Raw genomic sequence first — 13,232 nt, 5'->3', positions numbered from 1 at the left:
ATCAACTTAGGGAAATATGATCAAAACTTAAATACAACTGACTTGAGACAAGGCCAATAGATAGGCCTATTGGTGGTCAATATGAAATCAATTAGAAAAATAAATTATACTATGGCCTTATGCAGCTATAGACAAATTAAAGTATTCCACACACACACACACACAAAAAATCCATCCGAACTTTCACAACTACAATTCAGTTTCTGCCCTCCAATAATGAGAAAAAAAGGGAAAAAAATATATGTTATAACATTGTAATATGTGAACAATTATAGCTACAGTTAATAAGTGCGTTTTCTCTCTGTTAATTTACATTTGTATATAGGTCCTCTGTTCTGTCACCTCAACAAACCCCTAACATAATGTATGGAATATAGATGGATATTTTCTGTGTCTTCCTGACACGCAGCTGCAACTTTCCTCCTGGAAATCTTACATTTACCCCAGGCTACTCGTATTGAGACTATCTTCTCATCTTAAACAAAACCATAACTGTATTATGATACATTTGCTAAAATAATATTTCGATTTTTTTAGGAAAGACAGGCCGATGATGCTTTTAAACATTAACGGATATGCAACTGATCAATAAGCAAGCTATTCCACTAGCGTTCCCACCTTGACTAACTTATGGTCAGGCCTACAAACCACCATATTTCGGGTTATCAAACTTAACAACAATCATTCAAGTCCAAGAAAAGACAACTATCTTAGAGCACAGAAAGTTGTTGAATAATTCTTAAATATAATCGAAGTTCTTGAGGAAGTGCATACTACATGTCACTCATAGTGCGCAAATAAAAAACAATACTATCCATAACAATCGAATATAATAGTAGCCTAGTAGCCTACTTGAAAAGTGTAATGTCCCAACTTGTGTTTTCCCCGTGCACATGGCTCACCGCAAAGTTTAATGCCAGAGAGTGGCAAAGTTTAATGCCAGAGAGTGGCGGGGACTCGATACTGTGGAACAGTTTTAATTTTGATCATTTCTGGATGCAATTTAGACCAAGCAAATTGCTGTATTTTAAATGTTGTGTCCAAAGCAGTAATCGATACAAAGTGACAACTGTATGGATGTTAAACACCCAAAGTGCAGGGACCTGGAAGCCGTCCGGGGTAAGCTTTGGAAAATGATGTACCCCATGTTAAAACATTGTGTGCATTCATTCATATCAAATATGTGGAAAGACGCGCCGATAACAACGTGCACATGTAACTTATAGGAGAGGCCACCTTCATTTCTGGATTGAAACTCTGGATACAAAAAGTAGTCCAAGTTAAAGCGCGCTTGACATCGAGATAGTCAATATCTAATATGAACTAAAATAGACATGCATATACGTGTGTGCATATATGTAGGAGGTAGGCGCCATCCGCCATGTGGTAGTTAGTTCAGATGGCTCTGACAAACCAGGAATGCTGAACCTACTGCACACAAAGTTACATGCCTTGAGCAACGTTAGTCCATATCACCCTGTTCCTGAGGAAGAAAGCATGAATGCAATAAAAATGGTTAAAGACAGATGAAAGGCTCACTTACCTGTGTTAGGCATAGTGGAGAATACATATCTGTTGTATCTAATCTTGGATTTGGAGAGTGTATGTATGTATGTATGTGTGTGTGTGTGTGTGTGTGTGTGTGTGTGTGCGCGACCGTGTGTGTGTGTGTGTTTTGGTTGCTGTGACGGGTCTGCGTGTTTATGTGTGTGGGTGTGTGTCCGTGTCTGCTCGTGTATGCGTGGTGGCTGTGTCCGTGTGTGTGAAAAGGGAAAAAAGGAGAGACAGAGAGAAGGGAGAGAGAAAAATAAAGCCTGCTTCTTGCTTTCACATTTCCAACTCTGCGAACTGCAACGAACGCTTCACCGCTGCATAGAGCTGAACTTTAACCCCGCCTCGAGTTACAACGCTTCCACTCCGCATTCATCTACCGTACAGTGCAGTAAAAGCCGTGGAGCAGTCCCTTTGTTGGAGAACTCATAACTTTCACCAGAGGCATATTAAACAACAAAAGAAAAGTCCCAGCGCAGACTGGCTGTAGCGGAGGTTAAAAATCACAGGAAAGAGGAAAAAAATAAGGGATCTTCGGACGGTGCAAATCTTGATATATCGTATTAATACCGTTACAAAAAATATCTGATTGTCAGACGCTCGTTCTTCTGGACTCGGTAAGAGATCTCTCATTCACTCCACTGAAAGGTTGCAAAAACCGAAAGCATTGAAGGCATGTGGTGCTGCTTGCTTCACCGTGGAGCGAACTCTGACATGAGTCTGTCGGATTTACGAACGAGAAGGGTGCGGTAGATAATGGATCTAGTAATGCCTCTGAACACCCAACCAATTGCTTATTGCTGAAGCCCGACAGATGGTTTCCGTTTAGCAAATAATCTTAAACAGGAGACGATAAATTGAATCCGTTTTGCGTCTGTCCTGTATATGGCGGAGAGGAGGATTTTGTTCTTTGGATTACATACGAGGATTCAGCACCCGATCTACATTTATATAAGGTTGAGTGTCGAGCACGTTGTTAATCTTTTAACCGCGGAGAGTAGCCACAACAGCATGCACTGAGTTCCATACAGCTACAGTTCACTTTTGTCCACTGTGTGCGGAGGACAAACTCTTGTGCTCACCTCTCAACATAGCTCCCAAAGTATCGACGCTTTTTAAGGAAGTAGGCTACTGAGACCAACGTCAACGCAATGAACATGCGGGACAGTGATGTAGCCTATATGCCTACATAGCCTGCAATGTAGCCTGCAATGAACATGCGGGACAGTAATATATAGCCTACATAGCCTATTTAAAATGTTCAGATTATAAACTGCCTACTTGAGCCTCTTAGCCCCGCCATGAAATGGCTTTTCAAACTGATGCAAACAATGCGAACCTATTCATTTAAATCAGGACGAGCAGGGATCGCGTAAGACTGCAACACCAACACTGCTAAATAAATGCTCTTATATGATGTTTAAAGCAAATGAGACGGTGTATAGCTTGGAGGAGAGAACTCGAGGGATCACCACACACTCGATAGGAGATATGCCACCCCTTTTGAATAAATGCTTAACTTTAAAATTCGTCGGACTAAGTAGGCTTTACGGTATTCCATATTCCAACTATCGACATTTACAACAAGTTATAGCCTAATTATAATTATTGGTCATCATTGACATTAATAGTCTATTAATCTGTAACTAGGTTATTCACCTATTCATAGTATTGGCTGATTGTAACTGACATATGCGACATTACATGCAAATCAATGTCTGCTTGGCCAATTTATGTCAATTTGTACGAGCTTGCACAACACATTTCATCAGAGGGGTGCAAAGCGAGCGCAGATCCCAACAATTCAATAAAGTGCATTAAACTTTACATAACAAATACCCCCCCACACACACATTTATATAATATAAACGAGAGAGAGCCATATGAGAGATAAGATAAGGCTACCACTCATTTTCCTAACTCACATGCCATTATGTAAGCATGAGCAAGATCTTCTCCTATCCACAGCGAAGCTATGTATATTATCCAAAACCAAAGCATCGCGTAACTCCAGCACCCACGCATCAACGAACACTTGATGCTTGAATTGTATTTAATTCAGTTTCAATCATAACCATCTATACAAAATAATCAATTGTAATGAAATACAATTAAAGCATCAAACAAACAATTGTTTACTTGGCAATAGTGAATACAACGTGCGTAAAGCATGCGTAATAACTTGGGTATAGAGCTTATATCAAAAGACTGACCAACATCTTACAACATTCTATAATACTCCTAAAGTACTTTACTACCCAAACGCCAAAGGTTGGCATTGGTAGCCTATTGTCTGCTTCACCTGCCCTTACAGACATGTAAGGGTTAATATTAATCGAAATAATGTCAGCAAACCAATACTCGCATTTTAGAGACCCATTTACAGTGTGTTTGAAACAAAAGTAAGATAAATACTAATTAGCCTACAGTAAAGGCGTCCAACATTTGGTGTGACTTAGTATTTTGACGGATTTTTCTCCAAAATATCAGATTGGCCTGACATAAATTCGAACAGCCTGTACAGAATCACTGGGTCAAGTGTGTGTGTGTGTGTGTGTGTGTGTGTGTGTGTGTGTGTGTGTGTGTGTGTGTGTGTGTGTGTGTGTGTGTGTGTGTGTGTGTGTGTGTGTGTGTGTGTGTGTGTGAGAGAGAGTCATACTCTTGATCAAGAGTGTGTGTGAGTCATGAATGTACTCTGTTTCTGTATGGGCTGTCCGAATTTGTTATTAGTGAACAACTTCCGTCCAGAGGGAAAAGTCATTTGTGCACCCTCTAGAAAATCGCCAGGGAAGCGACCACAAGTGGCGAGTGTGGTCTCTGCTGCATCTGAACACTCTCCACACACACCTGCACCAAGACTCCGCAACCAAATGCATGCCTATTCACAGTCTAAAGGTTCATTAACATACCAGCAAGACAAAAGGTGCACTTGCAACGGTTATTATATATTGCTATTACAGCAAAATATAATCATCATAATAAAAGAAGCCAAAGGCTGCTTGCATTTACTGAAAGCCCTCACACCAGCCTGAAAGGGATATTACACAACCGTTATACCTCACTGAAGTGTTGATTCACTATATGGACTATAGATCATGTGTTGCTCAAGTAATTCATGTTAATAAATACCTTGAAGCAAATACAAGCCACACACCATTGCGCCACAATAACCGTGCGGCGTAAGGAAAATGGTCTACGCATGTTGTTCACTACCTCGTGTGCTTGAACGGACACAATACGTTCAGGAGATGTATATTAGGCTACTGTATTTTCTCATGTTGCAGCGCATAGAAGCTCTATTCAAAATGCCGTTAGCAGGGCATTTTGCCAGCCTCACGGTATCCATGCCGTCAGTGCGACGCTAGAGCTCCGTCCTCTGATTGGACTAAACTCTAGGATTTAAACTCTATTGGACAAACCCATGTCACCAGAATTTCTCGGTATGCATTTATCTGCAATCGCTCGTTTACTCTGCAGAACAACTTGTTACCACATAACGAAACAATGTATCTCTCACTCTGGTCGCTAGAATGGCCTAGCAGACGGCAACACCGGGAGTGCAATGCTCTTCTGTTTTGTTCAATTGCCAAGTTTATTTGACGATATCAAGATATCCGCATTATCAGCATTTGCATACATAGCTGGCAACACAGACCAGTCTGACACGGACTCTTGTCAAATCCTTTTACAAAAAGAGGACTTCTTAGTCTACATTTAACCTGTGTATAGCCCGTACACACCACGTTTATGCACATGTCCATTACTTCTCACTGTAAAAATAGATGGTAAGAGGTATATTTGCACGTACCATTGTAATGTATAAAGTGAATATACGTGAGCAACTTTAGACTGTTGCGACGAAGTGAAAAAAGTATTACGCTACAACTTGCTTCCGGTGTGAGTATTTTACACTGAATCAATTAAGTATAATAAAGCGCAAGGGAAAACAGTTTTTGTTGTATTAATCCCAAAAAATAAACAATGTCAGGGAGCCTTTCTTCACTCCTTGATATTTGACTGCGGTCCAAACCTGGCAAAGCTGTCTCAGCTTGGTTTGATAGACTTTGTGCAGAAGTTGCAATCGATTCAGTGAGTCTCCCCTTGTTCATTTCCGCAATAGCTGCAATTTGCATAGTAACCACGCGAACCCGGGCGGCAACTGAACGCCACTTCTTTCTTGCCATCTCCTCCCCTCGCGGAGTCACATAGCCTAGTGGCAAATCAGAGTCCGAGTCGAGTGCCACAGACCCCGGTCTGCGTTCTGCTCCCGCACAGAAAAGCTTTTTTTCACCTACATATTGCTGCATACCGCACACTCTTAACCCTTCCTATACATCTACGGCGCGCTTGGGACAGAGGGAGGAATGCCTCGGCGCCTATATTGCGATCGAAAAAACGTCAATAAGTATAGGCTATAGCGCATTCTTGCTGCTTTAGCACCAGAGCATTGTTGCAATGCTGGACATCTAAGCAATATCATATCATCACAATGAGCATCTAAGAACTCCACTGATGGAGCAAATTTACGGCTGGTCGACAGAAACTAACACCAATTCTTTGCAGCGGATTTTCTAATGCTTCCCAATGGAGATATGGAAAATATCAACCATAGGTGTGCCGGTGGGTCGTATTGAATTAGAAGGCATGCCATCATGTCATATGACAGTCGTAAGCCTGTTTGATGCTTCTACATTCAATTGATGTGTGCATATCAAGTGCGATTGGATTCCTATATCAATTTATACGTGTTCATTTAGCCTGTGTGTCGGAATTGTGTGGTAGCAGGCAAGTTAAGCAGCATATCTACATGATTGAATTGTTGTGGGCTGTATTTATTACTGTGTTGATTTTGCCCTTGCGGCTGACTGCAGTTAGATATTTTGTGAAAGAGACCTATTCTGCAACTGTAGCCGATAGAGCTCATATTATGTATGCGAGTGTGACTAAACCTTTTACAATGAGCATGACACGAAAAGTGATGGTGTTGATTATTTTCTCAAATAGCCAAATAAACAGAATTTCTCAATGACAATGTGTTTTTTGCTTGTTATATGAAGTAGCCTAGGCTATGAGTGCACACGTTTGGACTAGCAGAGGTGACATTCCACGGAACTCCAATGAGTGTCCCTCATTAAGGTCAAAGCCTCTTATCATTCTTTTGAGCGATGAGGGGCGGTGGTTCCCACGCATGGTGACGTGTACCGGAGTCATCAGTTAAGTGTTTTCTCCTGTCTCAAATGGTCCATCCTTAAGTGTATGTTGTACGCACACAACATAATCTTCTAACAGGTTTGCACGAAGTGTCAGAACTGCCACACCTCCTTTCAAGGGTCGCTATTTGCCACAGAGGAATGCCGTACCTGTCACTGGTTACTGTAGCTTACTTTTGCCCAGCTTCTATGCCGTTCACATACAACAGCCATTCAATGTTAGGTAACCTAGCGGTTAAGAACGTTGAGCCTGTAACCGAAAGGTTGCTGATTCGAATGACCAAGCCGACTATGTGAAAAATCTGTCGATGTGCCCGTGGCTTGAGCAAGGCACTGAAACCTATTGCTCCTGTAAGTGGCTCTGGATAAAAGCGTCTCCTAAATGACTCAAATGTAAATAGCATTGGAATCATTCGATCGAAGTTACTATCAGGTGAAATATACATATAACTGATTTAGGAAATGGAACAAGTACGCCAATAAGCATATGCTACAGATATTACATTTACCAGATACAAATGAGATCTCCTGTTACATCTATGTCAGGCTGATTGCCAAGGTGCCTTGAAAAAAATATATTGAATGCCAATATTAATTGGGCTTCAAGTCGAGTTTTATATTGTGGTTTCGAATATATCTCATGTCATTTAAATCACATTCTTGATTTCAGATACTGCTGAGAAATGACCAACTTGGCAACGTAATCAAACTGTACAAAGGGTTCACAAGAAATTCGTTTTACGCACGGACTGGACAAGGTTTGGGTAGCGCACAAACAGGGTTGAAGGGAGATAGTACCCTGATACGCTTTAGGCCTATCAACAATTATCAACGCTTACAGTCACAGGTTTATTACATTCATATACCATGTGGTTTATCTATTAATTACCGCAAAAATAACATGAAGGGATTGGTTCGTAAAGTTAATTTTAAGCCTAAAAGGTGAACACATTAATTTATTCCAATTCCAAATGAAACCAATGCAATGCGCATATCCTGATTTTTATTAGTACTTGTTTTATCGAGTAATATCGATCCAGTTCTTAGCTAAATCCCTTAACAGAATGGCTCGAGAGACGCCTTTATAGTGTTTTCTGCCACATTCTGCACAAAAAATGTTCGAAGCTCCAGAAACCAAGACAGGGCTGCCCAATATAATATGCCCAATATAATAGGGGCAGGGGCTGCGCGTAGTTACAAAAAAATCATATGAATAGCAAACACTGGAATAACAATATCGAATATAGCCTATACGTTTCGAGACGTTGTCAAACCCAGGGTCATTTATTAGACATCAGAATATTAAGGATGTGTTGGAACACCACAAAACAACATTTTGGAGTCTGTCATTCTACGAAAGCTTCTGCGAGTGCAAGGTAAAGCAAGTTTGGAGGATCATAAACCATATTAACGATGATTACAGGGCTATTCTTGAAGTGAAATATTGTTATATGACTGTCATATGCGCGTTTGCGAATACAGGTTAAAGCGGAAGAACTGCCTGCACCCATTGTCACCAACATTGTTTCCAACGTACCAGTTATTTTCACAGCTCCAAAGTTATGATCTGACATTTGCAGAGGTAATCAAAAGAGTTGGTACAAACTTGCATAGATAGTTAAGGGTATTCGGCCATTTCATTATCGTCAGTAAATCGAATGAAGCATGTGAAAACATGATTCAGAATTGAATAAAGTAGTTGGTTTTCGTATTAAGACTTGTGTGTCAGTTGTTTGCGTCAGCCTGTTGGGATAGTGCAGTAAAACAAAGCGGTCATAGGCTATTTTTCATGACATCAATCTTACTAATAAAACAGCTGAAAACCTGCAATTCTGGGCCTTGCCCAAAAAAATTGAAACGTGAGACTATGGTCACAGCCTAAAACAGAGTTCTGAAAAACATTTATTCTACGTGCCAAGTTCTTCGATGTGTAAAGGAAACACTGTTCCTAAAAGTTTGGCGACCGCCTCATCGAAATCTAAACTTTTATGGTAAATGGTGATGAGACTTGTTTTTGTTGTGAAGTTTAATGTAGAATAGATTATCTCCCCTAGCTGCAGGTCGACTTTTATAAGATATGGTGAGAACGGTATAGGGTAATCTCATTTTTTTATTTTTTATTTATTTATCCGTTATTTTACCAGGTAAGTTGACTGAGAACACGTTCTCATTTGCAGCAACGACCTGGGGGGGAATAGTTACAGCGGAGAGGAGGGGGATGAATGAGCCAATTGTAAACTGGGGATTGGCGGGCTAGACAGACACCGTTTTTTATCCATTTTGACAACTTTTAGTCTGAATCAGTTCATGTGGATTCTGCTTTGAGTTAAAAGTACACCACTCTCAACAAATACGAAACTAATTCATCTGGGATGGGTTATTTGCAAAAACAATCTACCCATAATTTAAAGCAACTTAAAAAGGAGTGGTTTGAGCATTATATTTTTGTTCAAATATAGGCATACCTGTGAATGAACTAGAATTGGCACAAGTAGGCCTTTTAAATTGAAACATTCGCAAAACCAAAGTAATGTTAGGTCTAGCCTATTCCATTACAATAAATGTTGCCAATCTGTTTTTGTCATTCAGGGATGATGTCCTAAAAACATTCCGATTTTTTAAATGTGCATTATGTTCAGATGGTGCATGATTTGAACAATGCTTAAAATAAGTGTTCCAAGGCCCTATAACCAACATATTTATAGAAAGGATAGAAGTCTTGCAATTGTGTTATTGACATTAATTGAAATATAATTTCAATTATACAGCCAATTTTGAACTACAAATTAATTACACATGCCTATATTCAACTATTATATTTTGTAATCACGAAGTCACTGAAAAACAATTTGTTTGTCAATACAAACATATATAGCCCTAAATAAACTACATAATCAAGAAATGCATGTTTAATGTTTTCATCGTCATTAAATCGATGGATTTGTGTCTTTGAGCGCCAAAGGAGTCATTCATACCATGTTCGTTATTTCGACGCCCAGAATCTACACGACACAAATATACTCCCTCTGCACGTTAAAGGAGGTCGACACTCCATCTAGAGGTTTGTCATCAAAACTACATTATCTGAGCTTCTGTCAGAAACAGTCTGTGCACATCGTTTCAAACGGGCATGGGTTAGGTATAAACTTTTCATTTACGAACTCATCTTGTTTTCCCTTGCGAAATTACATTGTTTTGAAATATGGCCACAAAATAGTGTCGATAGAAGTAGCTACTCATCATGTACTCAACAACCCATATTGTTTGTGCTAATTGTTGTCTATGATTTACAATAATAGGCCTATCTCTAAAATATAACCTCATCAAAAGTAGGCTGCATGGTGAAAACGAGCTCTACACTTCCCGTACCTCTATATTCAACTGTCTGAATATTCAATGCATAAAAGAAGGCAAATCATTTGGGAAAGGGGGCGGGGGGTGGAATATGGAATATTATTAAAGACAAATGTTCGTTACAAAGATCAGAGGTCTTCCTCGTATAGGATTTAATTATTAAAGCATCAATATGCACCCTGATATAATTTTTTACCAAATAAATGTGTATTTGAAGCCAACTTCTGTCTGTATGCAGTAAAATGAACAATACATTCATCAAATTATAATTATAAAAATAAATATAATGCATAGACACATTTTTTTCTCTCACAAATGTCGTATGTAAACGTCTTTTCCTGTTATTCTCTCGAATATATTAGTTACATTTAAATAAATGCATCATTTAACAATAACCCTATAATAACACGTTTTTGATAGCAATGATAATTAGTTATTTATTATACAATGCATCCATTTTATTACATTATATATATATATATATATTTTTTAATTGCAGTGAAAATATGCTTTTATTTCTAATGGGGTCTTTGTATAAATTAATTCGGTTATTGCATTTTCGATACCGTCTCTTAAACATCTACTTTTTACATGTTTTAAATGTAACCTTTATTTTACTAGGCAAGACAGTTAAGAACAAAATCTTATTTACAATGACGGAATACACCTGACAAAACCGGACGGACGACGTTGGGTCAATTGTGCGCCGCCCTATGGGACTCCCAATCACGGCCGGTAGCCTGGATCACGGCCGGCAGCCTGGATTCGAACCAGGGTGTCTGTAGTGAAGTCTCTAGCACTGAAATGCAGTGCCTTATACCACTGCGCCACTCGGGAGAAGAAGTAGTGTTCTGTTTTTAAAAACGTTGCTTGATATTAGGTGATCTAGTTGAAAAGATGATCTTGACGAAGAAAATACCCACTAAACTGCAACCCACGTCATAGTGCACTGTCTGCCTGAGAAACGCGCGGTTCAACTCCTCTTAACACAATTCACAATTATACCACGGGGGCGGTCTTTCAACGCTCAATCTTCAACATAAAAATTCTGAGGCAATTGGGGTCTTGCACCACCACTCAACCGTGAACTAACATATAGGCTCTATACCATACTCTGAACATGTTAGAAGTGTTTTTTCATCCATCACCCAGCACCTTTGAATAAACACACACAATTTAAGTGGACCCATTCTCACACTACATGTGAGTGTGTGTGAGTCAATTTGACACAAATAAAACACGTAAAGTTTATGTGAACAAGGCTGCCCTGAAGTCATAATAGGTTTCTGTCAGACATTCCATATGAGCACTCCACACATACACAACACCACTGCCTTGGTAAATAAAACATTCCCCAATATGTCCACGATGGCAGTGAAATGGCATTTTGGGTGTGTGTGTGTGTGTGTGTGTGTGTGTGTGTGTGTGTGTGTGTGTGTGTGTGTGTGTGTGTGTGTGTGTGTGTGTGTGTGTGTGTGTGTGTGTGTGCTAATATGCTAGCCCCAGGGTAATTACACTATCCAGTTCTGGAGCAGCTTGCCTCCGAAGCCACTCCATAACAGCCCTTATGAATAAACAAGCAGCGCGTCTGTGGATCCCCTTACTGCCTGTAACACTACTGTGCCCTCCGGAGAAGCCCTGGCACCAGCCTACTCTACCCAACACTTCAACTAAACAACCAACACTGGAAACACATTACCCAAACAGAGGGGATGGTGGTTTTACTGATTTCATCAATGACCATTGAGAAAACAACAGTCGATTTTTAAGCCTTGGCCAGCCACATGTTTATGACTAAAGCAAAGCAGCAAATGAAAAAGTTACAGCTAAATCTACTGGGTAAAAATAAGCCTATGGGCAGCCAATGTGTGCGATTTGCTAGCATATTCAGAGAGTGCATGGTGACATGAGGAAGATCTTAACTCCACAGAGAGCGAGAGAGAGGGGAAAATGAAGGGGGTTACTGGGCGGTTTGGACCCAGTTGGCTTTACCTGCTGCCAGCCGCTGGAGGTTGGCCCAGATCGGTCCACAGCTCTGGAGGTTAGCCTAGACCAGTCCACATATCAGCCTCCTCCTCGGCCTAGACCAGTCCACAGATCAGCCTCCTAGTCGGCCTAGACCAGTCCACAGATCAGCCTCCTCCTCGGCCCACATCAACACAGCTGCCCCCCAGATCACTCCCTTAACTTGCTCCGTGACAGTGCCAAAAATCTAATCATTACAAACCAATAAAAAACGATAAAATTGTCTCCATGAATTAGGTATGATAAGAAAATATGGTCACAAAACAAAGGAACACAAGAGGAGCTACCAGCTGCACATCTCTTTTTATTAATGACACCAAACTAATTCATTAAATGCAACAAAAAAAAACCTGTCTATTTATGCATCTCTCAAAACAGGTTTAGCTTGTTGGAAGTGCCCCAGGATCGAGTTTGGGAAAGCCTGATTTAAAGGTCTGTGTGGATTTGGACCGTGTTCCACTTGGCATTTGAAAACGTAAAGCTCTGTCGTCCCTCAGCTGCTCCACTATTTGCTCCACTATTTACTCAATGTCTGAGCGGTAGCAGCAGAGCCTAGAAGCCTTGCGCAGAGCAGAGCGCTAAGGTGCGGCACGCTAACAGAAGCCCTGATAAAAAGGGAAGCCAGTTGTGCTATGAAAGTAGAGGCTGGGCAAACAGATGGGCCCTGGGAAGAGCAGGGGGAGACCGGCGGATACCGCCACATGTCACCAATACCAACCTCCAATGTGTGTGTGTGTGTGTGTGTGTGTGTGTGTTTCTGTGTAAAACAGAAACACATAACACACACATTCAACTTGCACAATAGTCACACACACACACACACACACACACACACACACACACACACACACACACACACACACACACACACACGCACAAACGCACAAACGCACAAACGCACGCAGGAGTGCTTTATCTGGCAATGGCTTTAATGATCTGGTCCTCTTTAAACAGATACTGTAGCTCCACACACACACACTGTGGCCATTTCCCTCTGCAGCTGCTGCTGTGACAGAGTGCGGTAGTAACAGCCAGCCGCTGCCACCTGCCTGCCACCAACTTGCCCCTCTCTCAACCCAGCACAGCAAATAA

General features: G+C 40.7%; 1 protein-coding gene across 8 annotated transcripts in view; it reads right to left on the bottom strand.

Moving 5' to 3' along the window:
• The window catches only part of LOC129867585 (nuclear factor 1 A-type-like), a 336,739-nt gene that overhangs the window by 284,544 nt on the left and 38,963 nt on the right, over nt 1–13,232 (bottom strand). The window contains exon 1 of one of the 8 annotated variants that reach the window (XM_055941087.1): nt 5,360–6,496. The exons of 5 other annotated variants lie outside the window; for them this stretch is intronic. In XM_055941087.1, coding sequence (XP_055797062.1) covers nt 5,360–5,362 — 3 coding nt within the window. In that variant the 5' untranslated portion in view covers nt 5,363–6,496. Of the gene's footprint in view, nt 1–1,543; nt 2,959–5,359; nt 6,497–13,232 lie in introns of those variants that run through there. 2 more of the 8 variants (XM_055941086.1, XM_055941090.1) reach the window with 2 other exon arrangements.

The sequence above is a fragment of the Salvelinus fontinalis genome, chromosome 12, assembly GCF_029448725.1.
Source record: "Salvelinus fontinalis isolate EN_2023a chromosome 12, ASM2944872v1, whole genome shotgun sequence".
NCBI lineage: Eukaryota > Metazoa > Chordata > Actinopteri > Salmoniformes > Salmonidae > Salvelinus > Salvelinus fontinalis.
This window is presented reverse-complemented; position numbering and strand designations above follow the sequence as displayed.